General features: G+C 33.0%; 1 protein-coding gene across 1 annotated transcript in view; it reads left to right on the forward strand.

Moving 5' to 3' along the window:
* LRRIQ1 (leucine rich repeats and IQ motif containing 1) overlaps positions 1-14,500 on the forward strand; it is a 102,084-nt gene that overhangs the window by 61,446 nt on the left and 26,138 nt on the right. The window contains exon 22 of the mRNA XM_062492514.1: positions 2,452-2,553. Coding sequence (XP_062348498.1) covers positions 2,452-2,553 — 102 coding nt within the window. The remainder of the gene's footprint in view (positions 1-2,451; positions 2,554-14,500) is intronic.

Genomic DNA, 14,500 nt, shown 5'->3' on the forward strand with positions numbered 1-14,500 from the left:
TTTGATTTTGTCACTTTGGTCTTCTGTTGAAGAAAGACACTGGTTTTTGTAGCTAGCATAAAGCTGGAAGAAGTTGGAAGTTTTTTTGTCAACACTGTATGCTAGAAGTTGGAAAAATTGCAATTATAAAATAAAATTATTTGTACATTTTTATCCATGGGTAGGACTTACATGGCCATGTATCTTAGAACTATACAACGAAGAGTAATAATTCATACTTAAAATATTTTTATAGCTTCTATTATCTAAAATTTCAATGAGAACTTTTAAAGTATAATGTAATGTATTTTCAAGGTATTTTAATCACAAGTCTTACTGTGGTTCACTGTCCCAAACATTTTCTACCCTGATGAACACTAGTCTGATACATTTTTTTTAGTTGGAAGACTACTTTATCCATTTATGCAAAGTGAAAGAATCTACAAACCTGGCAATATAGTTTGTGAATAAAATTATCTCATTATCAGAATCATTCTAATAATCTACCTTTGAAACTAATGGAGCTAATCATTATTTATTTTGCTTCTTGGATAGTTTGATTGAATATAGCTAGTAAAAGTGAGTTAAAATTACTTTAAATATTATGTCCCCTGGGTTTATCTGAAAGCTGTAATCATACCTCAACCACATGAGAGAGGCTCTTAGCCAATTTGAGATAACAAAATGTAAGGTATCATTGATTCTGCCTTGTAAAGAAGGCATGGCCTAATTTACTCCCTCCCCACTTGCCATGATTTCTTCATTAGTCAAATTTGCTGCTTTGTGAGAGGTTAGTACCATTAAGAACATTTTGTCAACCACATGCTGCTGCAGTATGGGCTGACCAAAAACACTGCATTATCTCTTAGAGTGCCACACCCCATTAGAGATCTTCTCCAGGCTTGTCATTGATCTTCTCATTCTCTGGGGAAAAGCTGAGCTCTTGGGTTCCCTTTTTGTTCTATTAGTTTGTAATTGAAGTGTCTATTGCAGCTATAGAGGGCTAGTCAAAACCAACTTTTCAAATTGTTAAAATTCATAAGTTGCCCACCACCTTGACAGGACATTCTGGTCATTCAGAAATAAGAAAATCGACAAGCAAAAAAGCTATTTACTTTGCTGCAGTATTGTCATGGTTTTACAAACTCTCTCAATAAACACTAATGAGATCATGTATCGGACTCAAAATGAAGCACCAGGCATAACTGGTAATTTCAGTGTATTCTGTCTGAATGCTCTTTGAGTCTTTCCATAACCTGTTTTCTTGCTCTGTCTGTTCTGACAGTATCTCACATATTTATTTTTTCTACATGCACATTCTTTGAGAAAATTTAGATCCTTCCCTTGCCATTTCTACTTTCTTGATAAGTTCCAATGCTTTTTTTCTCCTCGTTACTAACTTCTACCGTTCTTGGACAGTTTTTAGTCATCTTTGTAGACAAGCTTCTTCTGTCTTGTTGTTTCTCATGTATTCCTAAGAGTGGATATATCTGTTTGGGCTACTGTGTTCTTTTAAGTGTGTCAAACATATTTATTTTATCTTTTCCTTGGCATTCTGTTACTCATGTGGCCTTGCTCCATGGCATACCTACAAAACTCTCTATTCTTTGCTCATAATTGTCTATCTGCTTTTGTTTATTCTGCATTGAGCCCAGAATTTTCACATTCCTTCTAATGCAGTTTCCCTTAAACTCTTCTTTCCTCCTGTGTCAAGCAAAAAATTCTTCCTTCATATTGTAATAACATGTGAAAATCACCTCTCCTAACCTGTGTGGTTTTTGCATCAGTTTAGCTTTTGTTAATTTAACTTTTATTTATTTTTCTTTTTTTATTTCTTTTTTTGTCAGTCTAGGAACATGTCTTATATAGATTTATATACAATTATCTGCTCATCTTTACTTCTTTGCACACTTTTAAAAGTAACAGTTAAGAAGCCAATCAAGATTTCATACTTCAGCATACAGACTTCTGGGCTGTTTTTTAATTTCAGATAGGAGGGAAGATGGAGGAAGACTAGTTTATTATCTACAAGTGTAGACTTGAAAATAAGCTGCCTCCTGTTAACATTTTTTAGATGTAAATGTCTTGAATTAGATTGCTGAATAATTCTGACCCAAAGCTTTTAGAAACACTGCTTGATATGTGTACTGTTAATATTTCTGCTTTAATTTCAAGCTTAAAATCCAGATTTTTAAAAAATACTTTCTGCAAATACCTGCTTCAGAGTTTATTTTTAATTTGGAGATGAGTGAGCTGAAAGATTAACAGTGTTAAAATTGCAAAACAATGACTTTTATTCTCAGTTGTATGTGTATTTATACGGTTTTATTTTAGAAAGTGTAATCCTTTGTGAGTGTAAAACCTACTTTTAAAAGTATTTTCATTTATTAAGTGGCTAAAAGGTGAAAAACTGCTTGAAGGAATGAATGAGCCAGGTCTGACCTTTGATTTTAACTTGTTCTTGTCATCTAGACCCAGCTGTGCGCCTGGCGTTGTTCAAAAACAATGAAAATAAACATCTCTCTGTGAAACCTCCAGGGAAGACACAGCCTATAAGTGCTGGCTACTTTGAAGGTATGAACAAATATTTCATTTTATGCATATAAGTACATATATTTTGCAATGTCTTTTAAACAGGCCTACTCAAAATATAAAACGATATGCACAGATAAAAAAAGGCATAGGTTTAAGAACCTTATCTGTTCCTGGGTATCTCAAGCAGTGCAGCAGTGAAACATTTCTATTGCAATTCATTAAGGAGAGTAGGAGGTGCTCCTAGAGCTTAATTCATAGGGAGATGGAGCCTAACTTATTTATTTATTGTGTTATTATTAAATCTTTATCATGAAAAATGTCTCAGCATGTCAGAGGGATATAAAATGCAAAGTATAGAATAAAACTTCATAAATGAAATATCACTTCAAATTCTTCATTTAATTGCCACCTTTTCCAAAGCGAGACATTAACTTCTTAACATGTTTTTGAAAAGTGCTTTCACAAATATTCCCCGGAAATCCACCATTTGACAGAAGGCAAGGAGAGAACATTCAGCATGTAAATATTAAATTCTTTTTCATAAATATTTCACAAATATTTAAATACTGATGTAGCTCTTTTACTGTTGAAATGCATGTTGAAACACTCCTTGGTTTCTGTACAATTAAAATAAGGCCAAGTCTATTTAAAATGTCCTCAATGTAAGAAGACAATCATCTCCAGAGACATTGTTTTTTTATATTATTTTAATTCTTTTTGCAGCTGAATAGTGTACTCAGAAAGCTCTCACCTCTAACTTTTTTTCTTTTTCAAAGACATAGTAGTATGCTATTTGATCTTTTCCCAGTTCCACAAAGTAAAATTATAAATTATACTCTATTAGCATTCATTGTATGAGGATAAAAATTAGAACATGTCTGAAACAGGTGTGAAATAAATCTGTCTATGAGAATTGCTATTCAGTCAATTAACTTAGCTGTATGGAAGCCTAGATTTGCCTCAGATTCATGAGTCCATGCTCAAATTTGTTTGGAAACAATTATTGGTGAATTCTGAAGAGTAAATAATTTTGCACTATTATTTGCCTTGGATACAAGCGTGGCTTTTCCTTGACTATGGAAAGTCTGTGCGTACTGCACCTGATTGAGCATTCACAGTATCTCATCTTTCTGTGGCATATGCTTAGAATGGTCAGAATGCATCATATGCTGAGGAAACAGGACATGCAGGCTGCCTGTGAAAAATTAAATGTCCAAGAACGGAAAAAAATAATAGGAATGTTCAAAACCATGTCAGAGATAAGCCTGATTGCAAGGTCAGTACCCTAAAGTCAGTGTAGGTTTAACCTAGCTTTCCAGCCACCAGTTTATTTGCTCCTGGCTGAAAATATTTCCCTTTGTTTTGAAAAGCTGATGTACACATTCTAAATATTTCTGAGGTTACTTTTTGAATATATGGAGAGAAGGTACCAAGGCAGACTGGATATCAAAAGGCAAGTGTATTGGTGGTGCTCTTAATTTTCTTTCATTTCAAGGACCATTTCACTCCTCTAGCAGACTAATAAACAGAAACTTCTTTTTACCACTCGTGGCTGCTCACATAGCATCTGCTGAGCCTTCAAGGAGACAAGCAATACTTTTCTGCTTGACCAGAATATAAATTTGTCCTTCTAACAGGGGCATTGCTACTTCAGACATTATGTCCAGAAAATTCCAGGTTGTGAATTAGAAAGAGAGTGCAACACAGAGCATTTGTTTATATGTATATGAGATATCATCAAACTAGGAGTTTCTAAATTTAGAATTAGTAACACTTTGCACTTGCATAATAACTTCACAGAGTTGTGTTATCTATGATGTCTTCTCTGGTTTCCCATTTCCCCTCTTACCTTTTAAGTGTTTCTTCCTCTTTTGCCTGCAATAGATCTCTTTGGCTCTCTTCTGTCATTGGAGTTCTTTCTGTAACAAGAAGGTGAAATGTTTTCACTCTGTATCCATAAATCTTGTGGTCATTGTATTTTAAGTCGATAGAACCCAGACCTGTCCTTAGCATGGTGGAAATAAACTTCCTCCATTCAAGTCTTTTTACTTTCACAGGCTCGTAGTTGAGTCCTTGGGTGGAAAATCTGAACTCCAAACCATCTACTTCATAAACAACTAAATTAAAAAAAAAAAAAAAAAAAAACAAAAAAACCGAACAAGCACATTCTATATATTCCTTCTTTATTTCTTTAAATTGGAAATGGAGGGGAGAAGTCAACATCAACAACAAAACAGCAAGTACACACGTGTTATCTGTTAAATAACAGAATCACTACTTTTGAAAGGGGATGCCCTAGGAAGTGAAACAATTAGAACAGTTTTAGATTTTCAAACTGGAATGTATCATGGTAATGAATATTTAAGAAGAAATCTAGTTAAAATGTATGATGAATGTCTTTTGTCTTCATTATGGTTTTGTGTGTAAGAGTACAAAGAAGAGAAAAAAAGAATGAAAGCATAAGAGATATAAAAATAGTGAAAATAAATGAGGCTAATATCTGATGCTTTTGTTTTCCTGAGATTATTGTTCTGGCATATTTTACCTTCTTATTTTCCTGCTACAAAAGTTTTGATAAGCTGATATGCAATATGTTGATAACAAATTTTGAAATCTTGTGCATAACTTTAATTCCATAGGGTGCTACACACACCTCTAAGTTGACATACATGTTGTAGGAAAATACGTTTTCAAAACGTGAATTATTTATTTATAAATATCCAAAATTTATTAATAAATTTTTATTAAATTTTGGATGAGTCATCATGCTTTACTCACTGATGTTAAGCAAATCCTGACCAGGGACCATTATTTCACATTTGAGTCACAGCAGCAAACAGAAGCTAGTCAGAAATAAATCCATTTGTAATACACACACCATGCCAACAACATGGGGAGATATTGTTCTCACAGAAAAAAGCTTACCATTGAAAATACAAGCAGCATGTGAAGGCACAAATCATGAGAATGTAATTCAGTGCATTACTTTATATGTATGTATATGTGTTAATGCATTTATATATGGTGCATATGTCTGTACTCACACAAATATATAAGCATACACCATAAGTAGGAATAACAATACAGTAAATGTAGCACTTATGACTTTTTAATTGTATATTTTGAAAGGAAAATAAATTATGAACAATTACTCTCTGGTGTGATTACTAGTGTCAACATGCATTTTGTAATCCTAACAGTTTCTGTCAGATACAGTTTCAGTTTCTTTAAAATTAATTTAATGCATGTGGTCATCGTATTCTAGATACATTAAAACTATTAGTTAAATAAAAATATGCTTGAATCTTCATTGTGACATTAACTTGAGTAGGTTGTAAAATAAGCCATAGAATATGCAAGTATAAATATGTAGTTACTGTTCCTCATAACAAATTATACCCTGATCAAAAACCTGAAGACACATGAAAGCCTGACTTGATGTAGTCCTGATTTGCTGGACATTTCCTGGCACTGTGTATAGTACACTTCTTTCTTTGGTGAGGTAAGGTTATGCTTCCATCACGGTTGTTGAGTTTCATTTAGTGTCAGGTAGCTGACATACAAAATATGCTTCTTTAATGAATATTGTGGTTCAATGAATATTCTTGGAGATATTTTTGTGGTTTGAAGATGGTGACATTTGTTTCAAAGATCTCAAAATTTCGGAAACTTTGTAAGCATACAGATAATTGTCATAATTTCCTATTTTGCATCAAAGCATATTTTTTAGAAGGCTTTATGACTGCTTGTCCTCTTTTTGTCTTCAGTTGTTAATTTAATGTAAAATAGTCCTGACTGTTTTGGGTAAAGTACATCAGGAACTGAAGGAAAAATCTATCCTTGACTCCTCTTGGGAAGTTCCAATTAGTCCTGGCTGGACATGTAACAGAGCATCTCTGCCATCTGTGGGTCCATAATTATAGGATTTGTAATTTCATTTACATAGGGGAAGGATACTTTTCTAGCCAACAGTGTGAATACTTAGTCCGAGTACAGCAGCTGAAAACTAAAGAATGAGCCCTAAGGCCAAGCACATTTTTTTTTTGCTACAAGCTTTGCAAACAGTGTGTGTCTTTTTGGGTCCTCTTTAATCGAGTTTCCTCAATGGTTTTGGTGCGTTATCCAAATAATTTTTTTCAGTGTAATGGGAAGCTGAATTCCAATCTGTAGAGCAAGATGGAAGAATGCAGTAGATCAGCTGAAAATCCCTTCAAACTATCTAAGTATTATTTGGATATGATTCACTTTATTTCACAGAATTTCATAGACTGTGCTCTATTTAATTTTTAAGGTTAGGTGATTTATTGACATATATAATATATTCATTTTTAATCGTATCCATATCCATCAGTGACACATCTATACCATACACTTCAAAGTGAAAACAGTGCAATGTGACTTCACCTAAAAATGTGAATAATGATTTGTGCCTGGGAATTTAACTATATCTAAAGAGCACTGGGCTTTGTTGACAAGATATATTTGCTGTAGTTTGGGAAACTGTAGTTCTAATTGGCAATACTGTATTTCCTGTCATTTTATGCTCATGGTGACCAAGGAAATTGTAACGGGTATAGTGTTATTGATTTCAGCAATACAAATTTGATAATTAATAGATTCTGCTCTCTTGGGTGACTTTTAATTATGCCAATATTTATTTATTTCTGTTGAAATTGTCAGTAGAAATAACATTTATTTTTCAAGAATAAGAAATAAAGTGAGCTTGTGATTTTATCATATACACTTGGAAGATAAATATCAAGGAATCCACTTAGTCATCTGTTTTCCAGCCTTCTAATACTTCCTAATTATGAAACTCCTTATAGCTTCAAGTGAAAGTTATTGCAAAACATTCTTGTAGGTTATTATTACTAGTGATAATTGAAAGTGCAAATGTGAGACTTTGGAAACTTGGAATTTAAGGTTAGCTATTAGTTAATTCTGTGAGTTCATTAAAATGCTGTTGCGCTTGATCAACATAGTTTCTTAGATTTTCCATATTATAAAATAAGAATAAATTTTAAAAAAATGTGTGATATTTAATAGAATTTATATGGATTCAAATCACTGATGCTTGACAAATCACATCTACATGACAGGAAAGAGAAGGTACTGAGGCTGGAATGCTAATATTCAACTTTATATGGGCTTTAAATGTTTTGTTGTTTGTTAAATGTAAGAGCATTTATAAAGATACTGAACTGTAAGTGATAGTTTGTGTTAGTTGTTTTACCTTTTAGAAATTAGCTAGTTTTCAGGTCCCAGGAATCAAAGTGTTTGCAAACATCCATTTCTAAAGTAAGTTGTCTTTTGTCTCTGTCATCTGTTGTCCAAAAGGATTAATAAGCACATTTGAAATCTGGCCTTGCTGCAATTCTACGAGTTGAATTGCCATGTTTTCAGTAAAGTGTAACTATTACATATCTGCTGGGCTCTAAATTTGTATGCCACCTTAGGGAACCAGTTCATAATCCATACAGCACTGACAAAAAATAACAAAATAATGCGTTTTCAGAGAATGTAAGATCTCTCCTGAAATGTAATGAAAATGTGTTACAGAAACTTTCAGTGCAGAAGGGGGTCTATCTTTTAAAATCATAATTCTATGGCTTTGTTTCTTATTATTTAGTTTGAGCTCACACAACAGAACTCTTGCATTGAAATATTTTCTCATTTTAAGGAATTAATGGCTCTCCACCAGCCCTTCAACATGTAAAATGAGTAGGTTACTTGTGTCCAGTACATCCAAAAAGAGCCAGGATAAAATAAACATAAGGAGTTGGATATCTTGGAAAAAATCTGTCATGGGTTTGGGTTAATCATCTCCAGAAGAAATTCAACTTGATGCCTGAAATGTAAGACTTCTTGGAGAAAGCAGCAAAGCCTGAGGCAGTGTTGATCTGAAGGAGTGCTCTCCATGGGTCAGAGCTGCTCTGCTGGCAGAGTGCAAACCCAGTTCACAACAGCGGTACGCTGAAAACTTGTAAAGGACTGCAGGGGCCTTACAGTGCACGCACTCAAGCTTCGGTTACATAGTTCTACTGGTCCAGTTTCTTATTATAAAATAAAACTGAAAAATAAAATCTGTGCCTAATTTTCTAGCCTCCTGTCTGTCAATGATAGTGGAGGACTTTTTCAGTATTCATGGAATGAAGCAATCCTGAAATTATGTTTAAAAATAAATATGTAAACCATAATTTATGTGCATTTATGCAGTGCACTTCAGTGTCTGAGTATTTATAAATTATCTAGACATATGAAATTTTTATTAATATTCTTGCTTTTCACATTCAAGTACCAATAATAATAAGAATAATAATAATAATAATAATAAATTCTATTTGCCTCAAGTTCCTGGACAGGAGGTACTTGCCATCAATACATACCAACTAATATTGTGAATTCTTGTTGTTCTAATCGTTGCAGTTCCTGTATTCATATATTTAAGTTTTCTGACCACATATTTCACCTGCCTGTGTACTTTCTCTTTGTTCCTGACTCTGCTGTTTTGCAGACCATTGTACTTTGTTGTGGCATAAGGATTTTATTAGTGTATCAGATATGAACGTGGTCTCTAAGCTCGAAGTGTGTTTGTTTGTCCCAATAAACTACCAAAGCTAATATTTTATATAATGTATAGTGGTTACCTGTGCTTTCATAATATACTGTGATTACTGGCTTTTATCAACCTAAAAGGAACTGCACACAAGAAAAAAAAAATCTTACTATTTTTTGCTAATTATTACCCAGTGATAACTTCAGTGGGAGAGAGATTTCACCCAAAATGTCATCAGAGGTTGAGAACTACTTTTTCTCATTCTTGAATAAGATGGTACAATAGTTCATATAGTTTTATTTTCAATTTTGCCTTTTTTCTCCTTTTCTTGTTATCTTATGTCCAAAAATCTTTTTAGTGTAATATCTGAATCTCAGCCAGTGTAAATGCAAACAAGTTGATTCCACATGCAGATCCATAGCTTTTAATACTGCATAAGGCAATCATTTTAGATGAATAGATCCCTGAGTACCAAAGCATTTCAAATCCTTTTTCATTTGACCATTCAGTGACCTGATAACTATTTCCTGTCCCTAAGTAAGGTCATGACCCAGGTCTTAGAGTGCAAAAGACAGATAATTTTAGCAACAAGTTAAATCCAAATGGATTTGGTTGGAGGGGTTAAGGGAGAATAGGTTTGGTTAATTTCCTTTAAAATAAAGTGTTACAAAACTTGTATTTAGCATGTCCTGTTAAAAGTAATTGTTGAATTTGTTGCTGTCTTGTTTGGATGCCTGGGGACTGTGGGCAATATCGGGGTAGTTTGTTTATTTGCTTTGCTTTCACTGAACAGTACCCAATACATTTTTTTGCACTTCAAAAACAATTGCTAATGAAGAGGTCATTAAAAATGCATATTCAAATATATCCAAAGTGCTTTCAAAAAATGTGTGTTTCAAGCACTAAAATCATATTACTATGCAAATGTTTTTTAAACTCAGGCTGTAGACTCTGTCTGTAAAAGTGTCATGAATGTTACATTGCACAAATGTTCCTCTTGCAAAAGAATTTCCATTTGGCATGATGATATGAATAAGGAATATAATATAGTCTTAGAAATATTTTATAGCTACAAATCTTGCATCAATTGGAATCCATGGCCCATTTTAAATCACAGTTAAAGGAATGTTTCCTGTAGCTATGGATTTTAATAATTGCATTATTCTAAACACTTTGAGAGATGAAGTAAAAGGAGGGCTTCACACCAGAACTGTTAATTAATTTGAAAATGTTATTGATAAAATTTGTTTTATAGAGATTTCTTTTTTTTGTATTCTGTAATAGGAACTATAGTGTTATGGTGAATTATAGTTATCAATGAGGTCAGAGATCTACAGCATTCTAAAGACATCATTTTCACAAGTTGGATATTAAACACACATTTAATTATCTTTCTGTTTTTACAGCTAATAATGTTGATGTTCAGATACATTTTTTTAAAGCAAAATATCAAAACAGCACTCTAAAATTCATATAGCGGGATCTAAAATTTTCTGCTTTTCAATACTAACTCTTACAGCAAAGTTCTCTAGCTTTTATATCCTGTAATCCAGAATTGAATGTGTGGTGGAGCTACATAATTTTACAAGGAATTCCAAGTAACTCAAGTATTTTAATGGAAATGAACAATCATGCAATGATAACTGTAACTTTTATGGTATGTTATTTCTGTAATGTAAATTTTTCTACTTCATAACTTTGCAGTTCAATTCTTATCAAAACATGTTAGCAATTTCTGGACATTTGTAGGTTTGTGCTAGTTTGATGTGTGCACTGCAGATAGTTTATCTGGCTGTGAGTATAAAAAAGGTAGAAATACTGAATTTTGCAGTTATATATATTTTCTCATATTAGTAAGTAAGGCTGAATTTCAAGATAGCATTTTTGAATACTATTTTGTTCACATGACATTCTAGAATTGTTCTCTCTTTGCAGGTTTATTGTCAGTTTCCCAATCCAAAATGGTTGTAATTTCATAAATTACCACATTTATAGAATGTTATAGATAAACCAGCCCAGACAATAAGATAAAGAAATCCAAGTACCCAGGCAAAAGAACTTCACTTTCACAGTTCATTATGAATAACTATTTTTTTAGTGGTTTCTAAATGCACATTGATCGTCAGGCTTACTAAGACCCTGACTCTGGAAAGCCATTTCTCTAAAACACATGCATGCTTTTTGTTTTCTGATAAGAAGCAAGCTCAGCAGTTTTCACTTGTGAAGAGACCAGTGATATCTCTTGTGAAAGATAGAATGTGACTTTTAAAAAGGAGGAATTTAAACTCTACTGTGTATTTTTAAGTTAAATTTACTGAGTATTTGCTTTAGTACCTGATGTATATTTTTTAATTGAGAAATTAGCAGTAAACGTAGAAAGAAAGGAAGCTATGTGCCGGTAAGCCTGAAAGTTCTGATTTAACCTACCAATGACCTGGCTTTGTTTGTTCAGATGACAGTTCTAAAAGTGTGCAGAGAATATTCCCTTTTAATACAGTTATTTGCCGCAAGCCGTGACCTCGCTGCCTGTCGGGGAGCAGGTCTGAATTGGCCCTTTCTCTGATATCGTGACATTGCTTCTGTTGCCTCGATTGTGACCTCTGATTGCATGATACCCCTGAGAGTTCAATTTAATAAGCGTGACTCCTGACTCTTAGCCAGGTCTGCCTTCTTAGGTTTTGTCAGACTCTACTTGTAGTCTGGTCTACATATGCTAAAACACTGCATAGGCTGTCATCACACTATGTGAGTTTTGTGCACTGAATTTGAAATTCTCCTTCAAACATCTTTCATTTATCGCAAATGTTTATGAATCTTTCTTGGAATAAATTTTAGAAATTGTTTCTTTCACAATTACGGCTGCTTGGGATTTTTGGGTTTTATACTTTTGTACAGATAGTACTCTTTCACTAAATTACTAAGTATGTGTGCTATCCATGCATCAGACTATTTTCTTGCTTCCAAATTTTATTTCCCCTATAAGAGTGTTGTATATTTTTATTACTTCCCATACATTATGTTTGTTCATTATAGAAATATTAGGGGCAAATCCCTTTTTCTCATTGTATAATTAGTACAGTCACACATGACAATATTGATGAGCACCTAGAGCACTGTAAGGTGCAGTGACCCAGGACCAGTCAGGTGAAAGCTGAAGAATCTGTTTGGAATCCAGGAGAAGGTGAGTAGAACTAAGACATTTTAAATGCCATTGAAAATAAGTTATCTTGGGTTTAGTGACTATTTTGCTACATCATTGCATTCTTTTCTCCTGTTTTCCCCCTTTTCTAGCCAGAATGCTGAAGAAGTCTGTTCTGAGACCTGGATGCCTTGAGGGTGATGATGCTATTCAGATATTTCTCCAGTTTTAGTACCCCTCGATGCATTTACTGAACCAGAATATGGAGAAGTTTAAAGATTGAAAGAAAGTCTCAAGAACTGTGGTACAACTTACAGACAAGTTTCTGTATTTACTTACATGCATTTTCTGTATTCTTATTGCAGTTATGTATCAATTTTTCTAGCCTCTGTATCAGTACCCATAACTTAATGCTTCTAAAAAAATATCATTTCAGAAGAGCAGAAAAATCTTGCTGAACAAAATAATGCTTTGGGCTTGCTTATGTAGTTACATTATTTTTTTTTTCTGTAAATATTGCCATTTAATACTTTATTTCATGAAGTGCTTTAAAGAACTCTGATAGCATTTTCAATCAGATTAATTTTTATTAAAATTGTTTATTTTGTATGAAAACTACTTTAGGATCCTTCTTATAAAACGAGGTCTATATAAGGCAGAAATTGAAAGTGGGTATTTTCTTGTTACACTCAAACTTGGCAATGAAATTCTATTCCTTCTTCTTCAAGATGGTTTACAGTGAAGAAAAATCAAGTAAAATCTTGGTTTAGCCAGGGTTTTTTTCTGGTTGTTTGTTGTTGTTGTTTTTGGGTTTTTTGTTTTGTTTTTTGTTAAATTTGGTAGACAGATTCTCATGCAAGATTATTCAATTTTAATAACTCAGTTTAGTCTCTAAGATTTTAAAAGTCATAGTATAACATCTGTTTCCTTCTTCTGGAGTAAATATAAGATTAGCCACTGAATTTCCTTAATCTTAAGTGAGAGTTTGCCTACCTAATTGAAATTTATGGGATTTCACTCCTCTCTGGATCAGTCCTTAATGCTCTGTAAATTCCTGTGCTATTGGCAGGAGATTAGATCATCAGCTGCAAACAAGTGAAGTTACAAGTGAACAACTGTTTTAACCTGTTGTTAGACAACTGGTAAAACAAATTACACTTTTAAATTAATTAGTTGTGGGTGTCTTAAAAGCTATTGCAAATATAAACAGAATGCATGTGAGGCAATTTCACCTATTTAGAATCATCATGGTATTTAGGTTGTTTCCTCCTTTTCAAACAAATTATATATGTATGCTTTTAGCAATACATATTTACAGTCAGTGAATAGGAGAGTTGTTCAGATGAAAAGTTTAGTAAAAAGAAACTAATTTAAATACACCTACAATAAGCATGAGCTGTTTAAACTCAAGATTAGGGATAGTTAAATTATGTTCACAAATAGAACTGGGGGGTTTGTGTTCATCTTCCCACTAAAAAAGAATTTGAATAAAGTTCTAAACAAAATTCTGTAAAAGAACAGGAGGAGTCAGGGCTAATTTATCCTTTTTTCGACTGATTTCTTCATTCAGTAGGTAAATCATTCAGACCTTCTCTGCATGGATAGAGAAAATCTGTGCCATTTTGCCTATAACTGATCCAAAATCAATATAGTTAAGTTAGTTCCATACCTGTGGATACACTTGAATATGTGTTGGTTTCTCTGTAATTATACAGTGTTCTGATTCTTGTTTGTTTTCATGTGTTTACCAGCTGAAAAATCACAGTTTAATTAATAAAGAAATCTATACAGATACTAAGCTCTTTGAGATATATATATTGAGAATTAACCTGGGGAAACTCGTAGGCAATTTGTGGTTTCCTTTTGGTTATTTTTGCCTGAAATTCTTTACAAATGGAAAGTTGATTTTTTTTTAATAGTTCTACAAGTCCCTGGAATTTCATATTGTTTATTGTCTTCCATGATGTATCAACCAATTAAATATAACTCAATAAGAAGAATTAGTACTTTTATGTCTGTATTTATTTATAGGCACTCATAAGTTTAGTATTTATGGTTGTTTTTAAGCTGGATATAAATGTATAAGAATTGCACACAATTGGGGATTAACTAATTTTAGATGTAGAGTCTTAACAAAAAGTATCTGAAATTTTTTCCATTTAATTCAATGAACATTAAATCAAGTCTTGTTTATACAATGTTTGGCATGATGATAGGCCTGATCTTCAGTGTTTCCTCTTGGTTTTGCTATGAAGTAAATTAAACAGCAGCCTTGCACTCACTGTAGTCTT

Source organism: Cinclus cinclus, chromosome 4, assembly GCF_963662255.1.
Source record: "Cinclus cinclus chromosome 4, bCinCin1.1, whole genome shotgun sequence".
NCBI classification, from domain to species: Eukaryota; Metazoa; Chordata; class Aves; order Passeriformes; family Cinclidae; genus Cinclus; species Cinclus cinclus.